General features: G+C 52.2%; 1 protein-coding gene across 6 annotated transcripts in view; it reads right to left on the reverse strand.

The window, feature by feature from the left end:
* Positions 1-80: 80 nt before the first annotated feature.
* RTKN (rhotekin) overlaps positions 81-17,203 on the reverse strand; it is a 31,004-nt gene continuing 13,881 nt past the window's right edge. Inside the window, exons 1-13 of one of the 6 annotated variants that reach the window (XM_070379840.1) lie at positions 14,141-14,274; positions 12,103-12,528; positions 6,796-6,995; positions 4,730-4,791; positions 4,579-4,632; positions 4,363-4,480; positions 3,943-4,152; positions 3,111-3,205; positions 2,811-3,001; positions 2,530-2,658; positions 1,662-1,830; positions 1,340-1,444; positions 81-761 (exon numbers count right to left, since the gene is read on the reverse strand). In XM_070379840.1, the coding sequence (XP_070235941.1) occupies positions 427-761; positions 1,340-1,444; positions 1,662-1,830; positions 2,530-2,658; positions 2,811-3,001; positions 3,111-3,205; positions 3,943-4,152; positions 4,363-4,480; positions 4,579-4,632; positions 4,730-4,791; positions 6,796-6,995; positions 12,103-12,174 (1,740 nt within the window). In that variant the 5' untranslated portion in view covers positions 12,175-12,528; positions 14,141-14,274 and the 3' untranslated portion in view covers positions 81-426. The other 5 variants (XM_070379839.1, XM_005906725.2, XM_005906724.3 and 2 more) reach the window with 5 other exon arrangements.

Raw genomic sequence — 17,203 nt, forward strand, 5'->3', positions numbered from 1 at the left:
GATAAAAGGCTATGGCGGGTCCTGACCAAGTCAAGAGGCAATCTGTTCTCAACAACCAGGTGAAGGGTGATGTTAAATAACTTTAATGGTCAATGTAAAAGTCACAAGGGAGGTGTGTTCCCTCCCAAGGCTCTTCAGTGCCATTCTCAAAGCTGGTTAATGCAGGGAGGTAGGGCAGGGTTGGTTCCAGTTTTCTCCCAGGAAGGGTTTACGGGGTCCCAGCCAGCCCTGGGAACAAGTCCCTCAGCACCGTGGCAACCACAGCTTAAAGGGGCTTCTGATACCCCTTCTCAGCCTACCCCGACTCCAGCAGAGGAAGGGGAGGCCAAGCTGGTCAGCCTGCTGCAAACAGTGCTGAATCCGAGCCCAGCTGCACACACATCTTCCCCTCTTCTGGCCAGATCCTATTGCCAGCACCTTTCTCTCTCACACTGGTGACTGGAGCCAAGTGTGGGGTGGGCCTTTGCTGCAGAGGCCTCTGGATCGTGGGGATCGCTGCAGGGGGAGAGGGGCGACCAAGCGAGAAGCCCCAGGGGAATGGTCTGAGGGGACAGCATCCAGAGAGAATGTTCGGGGTCTCCCCCAGGGCAAGGAATGGATCCGGGCTGGAGCTGGGGCCACTGAAGCAGGTGAGCAGGGGCCAGGCAAGGCAGGCTGGTCTGTAAACACTGCTAGCCAGGGTGGGGGTGTCTCCAGCCTCGCGCCCTCCCGCTGGGCCAGGATGTCTGTCACTGCTGCGATGTCATCCAGCGGCTCAATAGCTGTGGCATCAGGAAGGGATCGAGGGGAGGGGAGTCAGAGCTTGGGCCCCAGAGCTACTCAGCCCTGAGCATCACCTGTCAGTGTAAGAGGAGGAAAGCAGAGCCCGGATCTCTGCTGAGACTGCATTATCCTGCAGGAGCAGCCCCTCACACGGGCCCCCAGGAGCCACAGGCTCTGATCAGACTGTGGCACATGGGGGCAGTGGGTGGACAGCGAGAGGGGAGTAGGCAGAAGGAGGTGAAGAAACCAAGAAAGAGGAGGAAAATTAAAGCATTGCCGGGCAAGTGAAGGGTCAGAGGAACAGACAGGAATCCACATGCAGAAAGGGAAACAGGAAAGAAAAAATTAGGAAAAAAAAATCCATGAAATGAGTCTGGTTCTACAAGGATTTGTTTGGACTTTGGTGGAGGTGATTTTAAGAAGAGCTGGAGAAGGGAAAGGACTCCTGGGTGGGACTTGGGTCCCCAGAGTTCTGCCTTAGCCCACAGTGTGCTTTCTCTCTGTCTCCACTATCTGGGTTCCCCTGAAGCCCCCAACGCAGCTGCCCATGAGGACCCCACAGTGCATTTTCACTCACCCATTTCATGGTACAGGGACCCCTGCTTGGCCAGCACTTGGGGTGGTTTCCGAGGAGCAGGTGTTTCAATTTTCATTATTTCATCACAGCACTGCTTCCACTGACCTGAGGGGAGAGCATTGATGGGGGTGGGCTGCCTTCTCCCCTGCTACATTCCCTTCCACACATTCTTGAAAACAGGCTCATTTCAAAAAGTATTGTATTATTATAAGAATTATTATAATAATTTAATATTGTATTATATAATTTTTAATTATAAGAATTATCAAATAATTTTACTTTGGTAAAAATAACAAGCCCCAATCCAGACCCCTCCTCTTACTCATGTCAAAGAAAAGCTGCCACAGAGCCTCCATCCAGCTCTGCAGGGCTCCCCGACTCTCTGCCTGAAGAGTGTGCGTTACCTCTTCCTCCCCATACCGGTTACTGATGCTCAGGGTGAAGGGCCAGCTGGCTGCCTGGTCCAGCTCCCCTGCCCGGACTTGAGTCTCCTAGAGGAGAAATCCAAGATCTGCTTCCACCTTCACCTTGGTCACAGAAGTCAGCAGTGACATCAGGCAGGCTTGGTCATCCCTACCCTTAGAAGGAGGAACTTGTGGAGCTTTCACCAAGCCCTCTCACTTGGCTCCTACTGATCAGAGTAGGAAGAAATGGCAAGAAAGGACTGGAATGAGACAAGTCATCCTTAGTCAGGAAAAGGAGCAGATGGAGACAGGAAAGGAGGGATGGAGCAAGGCAGGGAAGGTGAGGAGGCAGGCAGGAACAGGAACACTAAGGCCCCTCAATACTTTTATAAAAGTCGGCAGGAGTGCCAGCAAAAGGGCTAGGAAACAAAGAAGTTCTTGGACTTGGGCTGGGAGAGAAAACCAGGAAAGGGTAAAAGAGACGCAGACTGGAATCTGAAGAAAGATGGGAGGAGGATGAAAAGTCCTAAACTGGCAATCGAACTCTCTGTGATACTTGGCAGGGGCGGAGGCTGGTGAGTAGAAGGGACTCGTTTTCCGTGATGCTGGTGGGGAGAACATGGTCCCTCAGCATCCCTGGCCCTGAAGCAGGGTGTGGTGCTGTTGGGAGCAGGAAGCTAGCTTTAATCTCTCTGAGGTCTCTGTGCCCTCTGTGCCCTCCCAGGGCCTGATGGAGAGGTTCCCGAACCCTGGCACCTGGTGGCTTCACCACCAGAGACTCATCACCTTGTTGATTGCGATAGTAAACAGCGGCTCGTCCCCAGTGTCTGTGTCTTCAGGTTGCCGGTAACAGAAGAGGTTTGTGCCTTTCAGGACTCCGTGTACTTGCACCCAGTCCCGCGGCTCCCCTGCTTGCTGCATAAATGACTCAAGGTTTCCTAGGGGAATCACACCCCCAACACCCTTCTTCCCAGCCCCCCACAGAAAAATGACTCCTTTCTGCCCACCCTCCTACCTTACCCTCCTTTCATCTTACCGTGCCCCTCCTTCCTCCACCCAGATCTTACGTTTTCAATGGTTCTTTGATCCCTACGTGATCTGGCTCTCCTTTGTCTTCTCCCACTTCCCTTCCACTCCTCAGGGTCCCTCACCTGCACCCTGAGGGTACCACTTGCAGTAGGCTGAGTCATGCAGAGGGGCTGAGCCACCAGGCGGCAACACATGCTACCGTAAAGGGGCAGCCAGGCAGGGCTCTCCTCTGGGGGAGAGAGAAGTGCAGGGTGAGGGTGGGAAATGTGAAGGGGAAGGAACCATCTATCAGCCCCTCTTCTCATCATCCAGCGTCCCCCACATAGATACATACTCACCAGGAGTGGCGAGGGTGAGGTCATGTGTGCGGAACCCATCTTGCACAGCTGCTAGGGTGAGCGTGGTATGAGCCAAGAGGTGGTAACGAGGACCACTGCAGGACAGAGAAGTGGGCAGCAGCCAAGTGAGGGGCATGCTGGGTGGCAAGAGCAGTAAGAGCTGAGCAGGTCTGCCCCCCTGTTTAGGCTGCCCCACAGAAAGCTAGCTTGCCTCCCCCACAGGGGATGAAACAGACATATACTGTACTCCCGCTAAGTGCTGGGGCCTGTGCTTTAAATACGTTATCCCACTGTATTCCCACAACAGCCCTGAGGTTGGTGGCATTCTTTAGTTCATAGACGAGGCAGCTTGAGGCTTAAACAGGTTAAGAAGTCTGCCCCAAAATAAAGCTGAGGAGGTAGAACTTGAATCTGAATCTGCATCTGTCTCCAAAATAAGCAATCTGTTCATTACCTGCAAGGTTCTCAAACTGCTCCTCAGAGACCCAGTGAGTCTACTAGATGCCTCCAGGTGCCTGTAGGCAACACCACAGCACCCAGGCTATTCTGCTGTAGCCAGGGACACTCTGTTATATCTACATAAGGTGTATCTGTTGCTGCAAAAGCAGTGAAGACCCCAGAACCTAGCTCTTCCTGCATTCCTGTTGATCTTCTCAGTTGGCTGTTTGAAGTACCTGAGGTATGGGCCAGAGTGCCTCCCAGTATGTGACCACTGCTCATTCATATCTGTCTGCATGTCCTGGCAACAGTTGAAAATAGGCTCCGCATGCTCAACACAGCTTAGAGATCACCAGTGGCCAGCTGAGGGCCAGGGAGGAAAATAGGTGCTTACCCCACAGCCGGAGTGGGAAGCAAGATGGGACTGCTGCCTGAGCCCCCAGCAGTCTCCAGCGATGCTCGGACACGCCTCCCTGAGGAGCGGCCCAGGGAGCTGCTGAGTTTGGTAGCAAGCCTCTTGGGGGCTCCAGCCAGGGCCCCCTCCTCTTCCACACAGGCCCCATACAGCTCCAGCCGCAGTTCAAAGTCTGGCCCTGCCTCAGCACTGTAGGAATATGGGAGGAAGCAAGGAGGGGAGGATAGTCTGGGCCAGTCCAGGGAGCGGCACTGGGGTTAGGATGGATGTCCTGCAAGTACAGGACAGCTCCACAGGGAAGGCCCAGCTCCCTCCCTCCTTCTCTTCCTCCCCTCCTCTGCAGCTACATGATTAGAGCCTAGCAGAAAAAGTGGGGAGCCACAGGGATGAGGTACCCACAAGAGCACGTTGTTCTGAAAGGAGATGTCTGTGAGGGTCCTGTCCACCAGGATCATCTCTGTGTCCTGAATGTGTTCCCCTATCTGCAGCAGCAGGAACACAGCCCAGCGGTGCAGGTCTGGGGGCCGAGAGCAAAACCGGTAATGATGTGCCCCCGAGGGGACCTCCAATCTCAGGGCCACTCCCTTAAGTCTGTCCCACATGTGTGGAACTCACCGCCTTTGTTCTTGAAATATTCTGTGTCCTTCCACATGAGTGGAATCCGAAGATCTAAGGGGCAGAGGGATAGGAACAGACATCAAGACAGGACAGGAGATCTTATCACTGGGCAAAGAATGCCAGCAGCTGGGGTAGTTGTGCTTCTTACCAGAAATGCAGATCTGGCCACGGCAGGGGGAGCGCTCAGTGGGTGGCCCACTGTCCGAAGGCCTGTGGGCAAATCACAACATCCTAGCCTGGCCTCTTGACACTATTCCCCCTGGCTCTGGTTCCCAAAGGCTCTAGGACCCCCCCGGCCCAGGGCTCAGCTGCCAGATCCCTGCCAGGCTGACATTGGCAGAGCTGAAGGACTGTTAGGGAGAGTTGTCCTTTGAACCCAGGAGGTTGTTGGGCTTGGGAATACTAGAGGCACTTAGCTCACACACACAGTACAAGCTCAGGCCACCCCCAGCAAGCACCCTTCCTGACCACCTCCCTAGACTCCTGCCAGGAAGAAGTGGGGCTTGAGGAGACAGGTTGCCCACAGAGAGACTCCCTTTCAAGGATTCTCCTCAGGCTTGGAGGAGTGTGCAGGCTTTCTTTTTAACAACAAAGGAGGGTACTTGTCTCTGCCATCTCATCACTTCAATAAAGGAGGGTACTCAGTCAGAAAATCAAGAACCCAAATAGGGGACATTTGTATCCCATTTATCACAAATCTCTCTCCATCTTCCCCCCCCCCCCAGCTTTGATTTCCCCTCTAACCTTCTGGCTAGATTGGCTAAACCTTCCCAGTGCCCCAAGTTCCCAGTTCCTCCACTGTGGGAGGGACATCCGGTCTTCCTCCCCTCCCTGCCTAACATTAGAACTCACTGAGCATGTGTCCCTTTCCTAAGGTGGTGGCCAGCTTCTCCATACTAATTTATAATTCGTCATGATGAAACTAGAGACTTGGAACAGCCTTAAACTAAATGATGTGGCACTGATGGCAACGTGTTCAGCTGCCAGGGACTTACGGTGTGCCACAGATCACACTGTATGGGATGTGTGAGGACTTGGGCAAGGCAGAGCTTGTCAACGGCCACCTCTTAAGAGACAGCAGACTCAAAGTAGAAGCTGTCCCTATGCCTGCTTGCTCTTCCTTTAACTTTATGGAGCAGCCGTTGAGGGGTTCCTGCCTTGCCCTGGTGTCTTCATGGGTGAACTCTAGAGGCCTCCTGGCAACCTCCTTGTGTGTGAGCTGGAATGGACACTACGCCTGCGAGGGGCCTGGACCTTCTCCCCACTCAGCCTTGTGGGGTCAAACAGGTTACTTTGCCAGAAGCCAATTTTCCAAGTGACCAATTTACAAAAAAATGGTCAGTTCTCAGAATTGATCAATTTGCCAAATATTTTCTCCCACATTTTAGTTTTACCAGAGTATCACCTCAACCATTTCACTACAGTTTTGTCAGATTGAGTCCTTTTAGTACACAGTCTAATTTATATGAATGGGTAGGCTTTTACTGGAGAAGGCAATGGCACCCTACTCCAGTACTCTTGCCTGAAAAATCCCATGGATGGAGGAGCCTGGTAGGCTGCAGTCCATGGGGTCGATAGACTCGGACACGACTGAGTGACTTCACTTTCATTTTTCACTTTCATGCATTGGAGAAGGAAATGGCAACCCACTCCAGTGTTCTCGCCTGGAGAATCCCAGGGATGGGGGAGCCTGGTGGGCTGCCATCTATGGGGTCGCACAGAGTTGGACATGACTGAAGCGACTTAGCAGCAGCAGCAGCAGGCTTTTACTTAAATTATTTTTATTATTATTTCTCCCAATTTCTGCCTCAAATGAGGCAAACCCCAAGTACAATAGCTACTGTCTGTTACAGTAAATGACTAATTGGTCATTTAGCAAATTGACCATTTGGTGAACTGGCTTTGAGAAAATTAGCTTTCCAGAAGCCAGACAAACAGGCTTGTCAGATCACAGGCACGGCTTAGCAAATTAGCACTCCTGCATTACTATCCTCAGACTAGCAGCCTTTCACCAGACACACGGGCTTTACTGGGCCCTAGCAACTCACTAGTGTGCCTCTGGGCAGCACACTGTGGTGATAAACATCAAGGTGTCTTCTAGGTCCCTGGGAAGTCTTCATCAGGAAGTCGTCTTCGAGGTGCTCCATGCTCCATGCTCCATATATATATCCAGAGCACCACTATCCCCATAAAGCCTCGCCTCCCCTTGCTTACCGCCGGCCTGTCTTCTTCAGCACCTGTGCCTCCTTGCGCCGCTGCAGCTCGCCCATGTAGTTGAGGATGCGGCTGTTGCACACCAGCAGGCTCTTGGTGGCCTCCAGAGCCTGCTCTCGCTGGGAGCAGGCCGCCAGCAGCTTGCAGGCCCCTTCCCTCATCCGGATCTCATGGTCTAACTTTCTTTGCAACTCTGTGTCCTAGCCAGAGTGGGGATAAGGAAGAGAAGGAAATATCAATTGGGGACAGGCTGATGCACCTTTCAGTCCCTAAGTGGGCTGTGGTCAACAAGAAACTGATGAACTTAGGTTTCAGGCAACTAAAGGGCAGGGACTGAGTCTCAACTTCAACTGCCCAGGAATAACCAGAGAAGCTTTGTAAAAATACAGATGCCCTTCAGGAGTATAAATTTTTTCAGCCTCTTTGGAGCACAATTTGGAAAAATCTGTAAAAACTACAAATTCACATCCTTTTCTCCAGCTATGCACCATCTAGGATTTTATTCTACAAATACAGTGACACTTGTGGGCAGAGCCATATTCATTGCAGCATCAATTTAAAACACCAAGATTAAAAGTCCTTCAATAGGGCATTGGTTGAATAAGTTATAGTACATCTATACCACAGAATATGGAATATTGCAGACATTAAGGTAGACATGTATGCAAAAATGAAACTATTCAAAATATATGAAGTGAGAAACGATAGTAGAACAGTATTACAGCATGCTTCTATTTGGGCACAATATTTATATATGCATATCCATATCCACAGATACACATAAAACAGTAGTGGTTGTGGGGCTGGGAGCCAGGAATGGAAAGTCAACTTATGATAGTTTATAAATCTACCGTACTATTGGAAATTGTGTTACCTTTTAAAAAAATTAAATCTTCTGATTTTTTAAAAAAAGGTCACCAGGCCCCACCTCAGATTAGCAGAATAAGAATCTCTTAACAGGTGGGGCATGTGCATTTTTGGGAGAATTCCCCAAGTGACCTTGAGGTGCAGCCCAGGCTGAGAACCACTACCTAAAGGGAATGGCCACAGATGGTAGATCCTGGCTTACCCCAAAGACTCAAGTGATGAGAGAGGACATCTAGTTGGTAAGGGGTCAGTGGAGAAGCATACTACCTACAGTGTTCACCCATGCTGTACAGAATGCAGTACACACCCCAGATTTTGGAGCCTGCCACCTGCTGGCCTTCTGAGTATGGGAGGTGAAGACAGACAGGAAGGCAGGTGAAACAGAAGGTCAAGAGCGAGTTGCTGAGCAGGCACTTAGCAAAATGCCCAACATATGGTGTACCTGGAAGGAGGTGGGGGCTGGGAGGAAGTAGTGTGTACTTATTTTAATGATGCTACCTCAGCCCCAGTAACATTCACTCAGTAATAACACTAGAGCATCCCTGTGCTGTCGAAGGCTTCACATTTGAAATCCAGCTGGGAGGTAAGGGATGCAGACATTAATGGCTGCTCTGTAAGTGCCAGGTCATGGCACAAATGCAGTCAGGAAACAGGCCCTATTTGTCTCTGGCTGAGGTGATGGGGAAGGCTTCAGAGAGCAACTGGAAGACTAACCCTATTACAGTGTATACAAATCAGAAGCAAGCCAAGTGGAGTGATAGCGTTGGAAGAGGAGGGTGAATGTGACTGCCCAACATCAAAACCTGTCTTCTCCCTCACACCAGCTCTCTTTCACACTCTGTGCCCTTGCTTCTGTCCCTGATGACTCTAGCCTTCAAGTCTCCAAGACCTGAACACCCTAAATTACTGCGTGCAGGAATTGCCTTGTCTGACCTACCTGCTGATTCTTCCTTCCCTACTTGGGCTAGGCCAGACTCTCATCACCTCTCACCTCATCTCATCACCCTCACTATCCACGTTTCCCTTCCTGACTCTTTAAATAGGCCAACATGTACAGTGCCGCCTCCACCAGAAAGCCCTCTCAGGCTACACAGCTGTCCCCACCTCCACCATGCCTGCCTGCACCAGGATCCCATCTCTGCTAAGGTTTGTTGCCTGCCCACCCCCATCTCATTCTGCATCCAGCTTCTACCACAAATACCTCAAACAAGTGAGGGGGGTAGGGCTGCGCAACAGCCTCAGCCCCCTCCTGACTTGCCTTTTGGTCCCAGCCCCAGCACTCACGGATTCTTCCCTAGCCCTGTCCATTGCACATGCAGCACGATGCAGGCAGTATGGCTGGTCCTCAGGGGAACCTCAAGACCAGGTACCCTGGGGAGCCGCCACGCCTGCAGTGAGCGCCGATGATATCAGCTCCCAGCTGTCGCGAGAGTGAGCTGCAGGCAGCCCCTCGCTCCCTCTGTCCACCTGGCCCCATTAGGCTCCAGCGGAAGCGTTAACCAGAGAGATCTAGTGGCAGAGGGACAGTACCTCCAGGAGCACTGTCCTCACCCTGGAAAGGGCTCCAGGGTCTAGAACTGCCAGAGACCAGGAGACCCCTCCACGTTACAAGTGCTCTCCAAGGTGACTATTGGCCTGGGAGCTTGCCAGAGGGAGGATGGTATATACATTGGAATACATTGGTATAAAGGGCTGCAGAGAAGTCATGGTATCCAGCCTGGATGAGCTGGCTTAGGGGCCCAGACACCCTGTCTGCCACTGCCCCCACAGCCCTCTGGTCTGAATCCACTCTCCCACGGCCCCACAGTGGAGAATGCCCTAAAAACCTCCCATCCTTTGGGCAGACCATTTTGGGAATCCTGACACAGGATCTGGATCCCAGACCTTCACCCCCTCTCCCTACCTCAGGGATAGCTCCATGTCCCCTCCTCCCCACCCATATGCCCTCTTTTCCCAAGCCAGCAGTACTTCCACCAGGCTCTCCTGGGAAAGAGCCCTCAGTTGGATGTCAGCTGGACTGGGTCAGGACCCAAGTGGCTGAAGAAGGATGAGTCATGGCCTGAAACCCCAGCACATACTAGGCCCTCTCTGGACATCCTTTCCAGTTCCTCCCACCCTCTTCTGTCTCTAACTTCCTGCTCTGCTTCTCATTGCCTTATGATCCTTTTAGAAACTCCACCAGGGCTAAATTCAAATCCTGGCTTAGGAACTTAACTAGCTGTGAGAACTTAACCTCTGGGGGTGGGGGTAGGGGTAGGGGTGGGAGTTGGGTATTCCACCTGCTCCATAGCACTGTTTAAGGATTAAATGGGAAAATCTAACTTGTACCTGGGCCCAGCACTCCCACCTCCTCCTTACTTGCACCTCAAGTTGCCTTCTCCAGAAAAATCTCCTTGAATTTACACTTTCACAACTACCCATCTTGCTAATCCCTGAAACATCAATGAGTTGGGGGTTGGAGAACTGCTGAGCCTCCCGGAGAAAGAACACAGCACCCTCAACCAACTAATGGCTGAATAAGAGATGATTAAAGTGAAATCTAAGCCCCCTTTTCTGTCCAGAACTTGGGCAGGGCTCCTATGAAGAACAATTACCTGGAGGGGGAGGGATGCAGAATTTGAATACTTAAATACCTAGACCAGCCATGTCCAATAAGATCATTCCATCATCCTACAATGATGGAAATGTTCAATAGCCATGGACCACATGAAATATGGCTAAAGTAATTAAGGAACTGAAAATTATTTTATTTCATTTTAATTAACTAAAATTTAAATGTAAATAGCTACATGTACCTAGTAACATGAACAGTGCAGAGGATGAGGGATGGCAAATAGATTTTATCTCCTGTGCCGACCCAAGACAATAGGTAGTGGAAACCTTGGGCAACTTTCTGCACATCAGAAAAAGATGACCCTCACTAGGCAAAGAACTTAGATAAAGGTGTTTCCTCCTCACCCAGCCTGAAACTAGGCCAGGACTCTCGCCACTATGCAATGCCCTTGTGAAAGACACAATCTGCATAATTTATGCCAAGGTTGTGCTGAGAAAGATTGTGAGGCCACGCATGGATTTGTTGGTGAAGAGTGCCATGTGTCTATCATTATCTAGGGAGTGTGGACCAGGTTGAGGGTGCAAAAACATGTGATAAATCCCCTTTCTGAGCTAGACTCTTTACTGTCCAGCCTCTGACCTCCCTCAGCAGCAACCCTCTGCCTGGTTCAGGCAGTCACTACCACAGCTTCCTCTGTCTTTCCCATCTCTGTAAATGACTACACTGCCCAGTTGCTTAGCCACACACCTGAGAATCATCTGGGAGCCCTCTCTTTGCCTCAGCCTCACGTCCAATCCATCAGCAAGCCCTGTCAGATCTACCACCATCATTTCAAATCCACCCTTTTCTCCCTATCTTCACCATGAGCATTTACTCCTCACCATCAGGTTCATTCCCCAAAGGCTGTAATGACCTCCTAGCTGGTGGTCACCCCCACCCCTACCTAGCCTGTTCCTTTCAAACACAACAGCTATCACATTAAAACATTAGGTGAGTTGTCCCACACGCTTAAAACCCTCCACGGGCCAATATCACACTTACAGTAAAATCTAAATGACTTGTCATGGCCTTCAAAGCCCTGCATAATCTGGTCCCCGCCAGTCAGTTTGACCCCAACCAGTATGTTTTAGCCACACTGGCTCTCTTTCTTCCCCAAACATATCATCATCCTCATTTAAGGTCCTTACTCTGCCCTCTGTCTGGAAAGCTCTTCCTCCCATCTTTACATATCTTCATCCTTCTGGCCACAGCTCAAAGAGCTCACAAAGGTCTTCCCTGACTCCTACATCTAATGCTGCCTCTCCTACCTGATGTTTATGATACCCCTGTTTTTATCACAATTTCATTGTGAGATTATTTATGTGTTTGCATGTTTCTAGGTCCCCTAGAGTGGATCTTTACTGTTTTGTTCACTGAGGTGTCCCAAGATCTAGAAAGCAGCTGGCATATATTAGGTGCTCAATAAATGTGATTAAGAATAAATAAATGAATAAACAGCTCCCTGCCATCTTCAGGGCCACAGAATCCTTATATCCTGCCCTAGAATCCTCTTCCGCTTCTCTGGTAAGGCCGTCTCCTTCCTGAAGACCACGCTCACAGTGTACTCTCTTCTTCCCACACCTAAAAGGGGCCCTCAGCCCCAGAACACACAGCCACACCAACCCACAGAGCTTCCAGAAATAAGGGTGAAGACCCTGTTGCCAGCACAATACTCTAACTGGCAGAACTGAACCTGGGTCCACAAGTAGCACCCAAAGAAGGGCACACAGAACCACCTCATCCCTCTCCCCACTTGGAGCAGGCCCAGCCGGAAAGGGCAGCGCAGAACCGCAGAACCGGAGCTGGGATGCTGTGGAGGAGGTGCACTCCAGGGGTGGGGGCGTTACCTCCAGGCTGAGCGCCATCTGCCGGATGTAGAGCATATTCAGGTCCTCCAGGATGTGCAATCTGTCCTGCATCTCTGTGCCCCCTGGGCTCCCCTTCCCTTGCTGACCCCTCAGAGGGGTGGCAAGCAAGCCCCACGCTGCCCCAGAATTCCTCTCCCGCTGCTCTCCTCGTCTTGAAAGAGGTAGGCAGTTCTTGGTCAGAGGGCAGAGGCAGCCCCTGTCCCTCTCGTGCTCCAATTAGACCCCTCTGGCTGCTGTGACAAAGTCTCCTTGCCTACCGCTGTTCCAGGGCCCTGATGGAGCCAGGCATGGGAGGAAAGGAAAGCGAGGTGAGGATGAGCAGGGTACCCGGAGAGGAGGCCAGCTGCAGAAGGGGCTCTGGGCACAGAGTGTCCAGTCTTGCTTTGGTGGCAGCTGTTCTCCCAGCTGTGGAAGAAAAAGGCTCTTTCATTCCGACTCTGGCCCCTCCCCAGCCCCCGCCCACAACCCTGGCCTGGTGGACAGAGAATCTGTGTGCTGTAGGGTGTGAGGGGCAGGCACAACTGGAAGGGGGCCGGGAAGGGACACTTCATGCAGGTTCTGTGGACTCGTGGGGATTGTCAGGAGGTTGCTTTCTGAAAGGGTTCGGGCTTAGTTTGAGGAAGAAGAGGGATAGAGGTGGGGACTTGATTGAGTGAGCCTAGGAAGTGGGACAGAGGGGTAATTGCAGCCCAACCCCCAGGGCCACCTCTTCCAACTTGGGACCTTCATCCAGCCCGCCCCACCCTGGGTTCACAATTACCTTGCTTTTCCAGCAGAAGGGAGGAGAGGGAGGGAGAAAGGCAGGGGTGTGCCTGGCTGCGCTGCCCCCGCTCCCCTCTGCGGGCCCCTTCCCTTCCAGACAGGAAACCAGCCCCGATTCCCAGCCAGCTGCAGCTTTGCCACCACCGCCCCCGCTCCACCCCAGGCCCACGGAGTCACACTCGCTCCGGGGCCCAGCGGCTCCACCCCGGTTCCTCCGCGATGGCCCCCAAAAGGCCGGGCTTATCCCGGGGGCGGCTCCAGCTAACAGGCCCCTCCTCCTGGTCCCTGGGCCTCGCCCCTCACTCCCCCACGCTGGCCCCACGCGGCGTTGCTTATGCGGGACTCGATAGAGGCCCTGTCTCCCAGGCCCACTAGCTTCTGAGTCAGAGAAGGCCTGGGACTGTGGGACAGGGGTGTGAAAGAGCCTTTGTTCTGGGCAGGCTGTGGGGTAAAGTGCAGAAGCCAGGACTGGAATCCGGGAGGAGTGAGGAAGGCCCCCTCACTTAACCCTTTCCAGGACCAGCAGCGAAGGAGAACTGACCTGGGGGACAGCCTCTGCTGTCGCTACTGGCCCTCTCAGTCCTGGCTCGGCCCCCACATCTTTCAGCCTCTCCTGAGCCTCTTTAAGGAATTACAAGTAGGGCTCAGACCTGGGCAAAGTAGTGGGCCAGGGAGGGAACTGTAGAGGCTGTACTCCTCTTAGGCCACAGAAAAGGAGGCTGAAAGCTTGAGTGTGGGAAAAAATCCCAAATCGTTAATCGGGAACCCCTCATTTCCGATTCCCCCAGCCACAGAGGAGCAGTTGCGTAGAGTTTCAGCGAAGGAGGCCGAGAAGTCAGGACGGACGACGGAGGCTGTCCCAGACGGTAGAGACGGGCTGTGGGATGCGGCTGGAGGCCAGGGAAGGAGCGGGCACCCAGGCCAGGAGTCTGGTTAGAGCCCGGCTAGTTGCACATCTCCAGGATACCCCGAAGTGCTGCCGTAAGGCGCATCTTAGGAATCGAGCCTAGGGCTCCTTAAACTGAAGTTTTTCCAGGCGGAGGCAAATCATCCCACTGGGCCAGAGAATGTCTGGGGTGACACGGTTGGACTAACGTGCAGACGGTCCGCGCCTGACTTTTCAAGTCAACAACCTCTGGTCTGTACCCGACCCACCGCGTCTCCGCCCCTTGGTGCGCGCGGGCGGGGCGGGAGGCCCGGGCGGCCCGAACTGCGGGAGCCGGGGGAGGGGAAGGCAGGGACGCGGGTCTCTCACCTCCGGCGGGTCGCTTAAGAGGCTGAGTCGGAAGCGGCCGCGTTTGAACTCCATCTCCAGGGCAGAGCCCCTGGCCACGGTGACCCGGCTCCGGTGGTTTCGGGAGAACATGCTGGCGGTCCCGCGGCTTTGCCTCCCTTCTGCACTCCCCGCACCGCCCGGCTCTGCCTTGTCCCTTAGGCTTCTTTCCCTCGTTGCCCTTCAGCTAGTCCGGCTGGGAATCTCCCGCAGCCGGATTCCCAAACTCCTCCTCCGGAGACGACACCTGGGCCGGGCAGGGCGCGGCACTCTCTCCCTCCACCCCCCGTGCCCCCGCCCCCGCCAAAGGCCCGGGCGGCCGGGCCAGTCCCGGGCTCCAAGCAGGCCTACACCTCGGGAGCACTGAGGGGGTTCGCCGCCCCTCGCGGCGGGGGTTGCGGGCGCCACACCTGGGCGAGGGGCGGGCCTAGAGAAGCCCCGCCCCAAAGGCTGAGCCCCCTCGGCGAGCCGGACTACCTGCGCGCGGAAAACCCCGAGGCCCAGGGATCACCGCGAGTCACACCGCGAGTCACACCGCGCGGCCCTGGGACTGCGCCCAGTCTCACCCCGGAGCAGCTTCTCAGGGTTTCAACTTCCTACGGCCCCAAAAGTCCCTTCTTCGTCCCCCTCCTCACTTTAAGCTCCTCTCCGTCCCTAGTGGCCACAGTTCACCGAGCAGTGCTTAAGCATGCCTGGTAATTCTGCTCTCTTCGTTCCTAACCGTGGATCCTTGACTGTCAGAGAACTTCTTGAGCTTCAGCTTTCTCACTTGTGCAGTGAGGATACAGTAATTACCGCACTCCTCAGGTCGTTATGAGGATTACATACGACGAGCATGAGTGCCTGGCACGAGACAAGCGCCGCCTAAGCGGAGCTATGAAGAAAAAGGGTAGGATGCAGCCCCTTTGTGCCCTTGGATGGGGCACCAGCGACCTTCAGTTCCCTGGACCCAGACCTTGACTGCCTTAGAGGGTGAGGATATCTGTTACCTAAGATGGGCTCTCTGCTGCTTTGCTGGGTAGCTGAGACAGGGTTAGGATTCTCAGCTTCTGCAGAAAAAGGGGCCCCTCACCACCACCCCCAGCTCTGTGGGACAGAAGGAAATGGCAGAGGATTAATTTGCTGACCACAGATGAGGAATTCCTGGGACTTAGGAATTTACTGGGGAGAACAAGAGAGACAGAGAGAGAGAATGATTCCTTCAAAGCTAGAGCCAGAGAAATACCAGGCTATAGCTTTAGAGAGCCCAGGTTAGAACTGCTGGGCTATGAAAAATTACTCAACATTCTTTTAGAAAACCTGACTTAAATTTACTTTGGTAAAAGGGGAAATTTATGGCTTAAGGACTGATGATATCCAGGGCTCAGGCTTTAGTCGTGGCTTGACCCAGGTAGTCAGTGCCCACAAGGATCCTGTCTTTCTCCTTCATCTGGATCTACTTTCCTCTCCAAGGGCTTCATTCTCCACAGCATTATAAAATGGTTGTCAAAAATTCTGGGTCTGTGTACTTTCAGGCTTAAATGCAGCAGAAGAGAGCCTCTGTTTCTTGAAGCTCCTGTGCTTCAAGATTCACTGTGTCTGGGATTCACTATGGGGCATTTCAGATCGTTTATCCTTCTCAAACCGATTTTTATAGGCAGAGGGGTGGCCAAACCTGAACCAATCGCTATGGCCAAATAGGATTCCATGTGTCAGTTGGCCAGGCCTAGGTCACTTCCCAGTCCTGGAAACCAAATGGAACCCAATAAGCTGGGAGAGAGGGGAGGGAGACATGGTTTCGGAAAACCTGTTACAGGTCCTACCACCAGAAAGTGAAAGAATGGATGCTGGACAGAAAAAAACAACAAACATCTTTGTTGTTTACAGAAGTTTACATGGAGAAGGGAGTTCGTCTGTCAGTAGGAAAGGCAGATCAAAAGATTTTGAAAAATCTGTGGCCTCTGAGATAAATCTCAAAGGAAGACTGAAGGGGAAAGGAAGGCATTGTTTCTGAATTTCTTCAAATATCTATCATCACTCTTCCAAACTGTAAGCTCCCTAAGGAGAGACAGTCTGTCTTATCCACTGCTTTATGCCCAGCGCCTGGCACATACGGAGTTCTCAATAAATCATTGGTTGAAGTAAATGAACAAATGAGACGCCCAAAGGAAACATACAGATTTGAGAGTGCTTGACTGGGATGAGCCACGCTGTGGGACTAAAATGGTTCGTTTCAAATGTTTAACTTTTGGCAGCAGAATGCTTTTTTCCCCAAATGAAATGTCACCTGAAATACATGAAATATGATCACAGCTGCTGTAATAGAAGCGGGGCTGGAGCCCCAAATCGTGTCCTCTCCAGAGGCCCCCTCAGCTGCATGCAGGGATGCACACACCTGTGGAACACAGGCTACGCAGAAGGTTTTGAAAACCCCTAACAAGAGCAGGAGGAATGGAAAGCATTTGGAAAGAAAACAGAGCTCAAATCCTGCCTGAGAATGTGTACTTGATGTGACTTCAGATTTTGGGAAAGGAGTGACACAACCAGAGTTATATTTTAGGGATCATAATCTGACGTGCATTTGCATAGATCTGCTGGACGAGGTTGTGTCTGGGGTTTGGGAAGCCAGCTGACACTGTCCTCAACTGAAGGTGGAGAGACAAGGGCCAAAATTTCTGAGGAGGTATTATTTTTTAATTAAATTCTTTTTTGAAAGTACTCATTCAGTTTTTGAAACATTTCTTTTTCTACCACTTAAAAAATAATAAAAGTAAAAAATACATGAACAAACCACACTTTTCCCATAATCACAGAAAAACACTGAGACAGTTTGGTGCCATAGAATGCTGAAGCCTCATACTAGCTCATAAGAGAAAATTGCTGAATTTTCTGGAATTGTGCATTCCAGCTGTTAAATACAACTTTGTTGTCGCTCTGTCACGTCTAACTCTTTGCGACCCCATGGACTGGGCTTCCCAGGCAGCACTAGTTATAAAGAACCCTCCTACCAATGCAGGAGACGTAAGAGACGCCGGTTCAATGCCTGGGTCAGGAAGATCCCCTGGA

Source organism: Bos mutus, chromosome 11 (genome assembly GCF_027580195.1).
Source record: "Bos mutus isolate GX-2022 chromosome 11, NWIPB_WYAK_1.1, whole genome shotgun sequence".
Lineage (NCBI taxonomy): Eukaryota > Metazoa > Chordata > Mammalia > Artiodactyla > Bovidae > Bos > Bos mutus.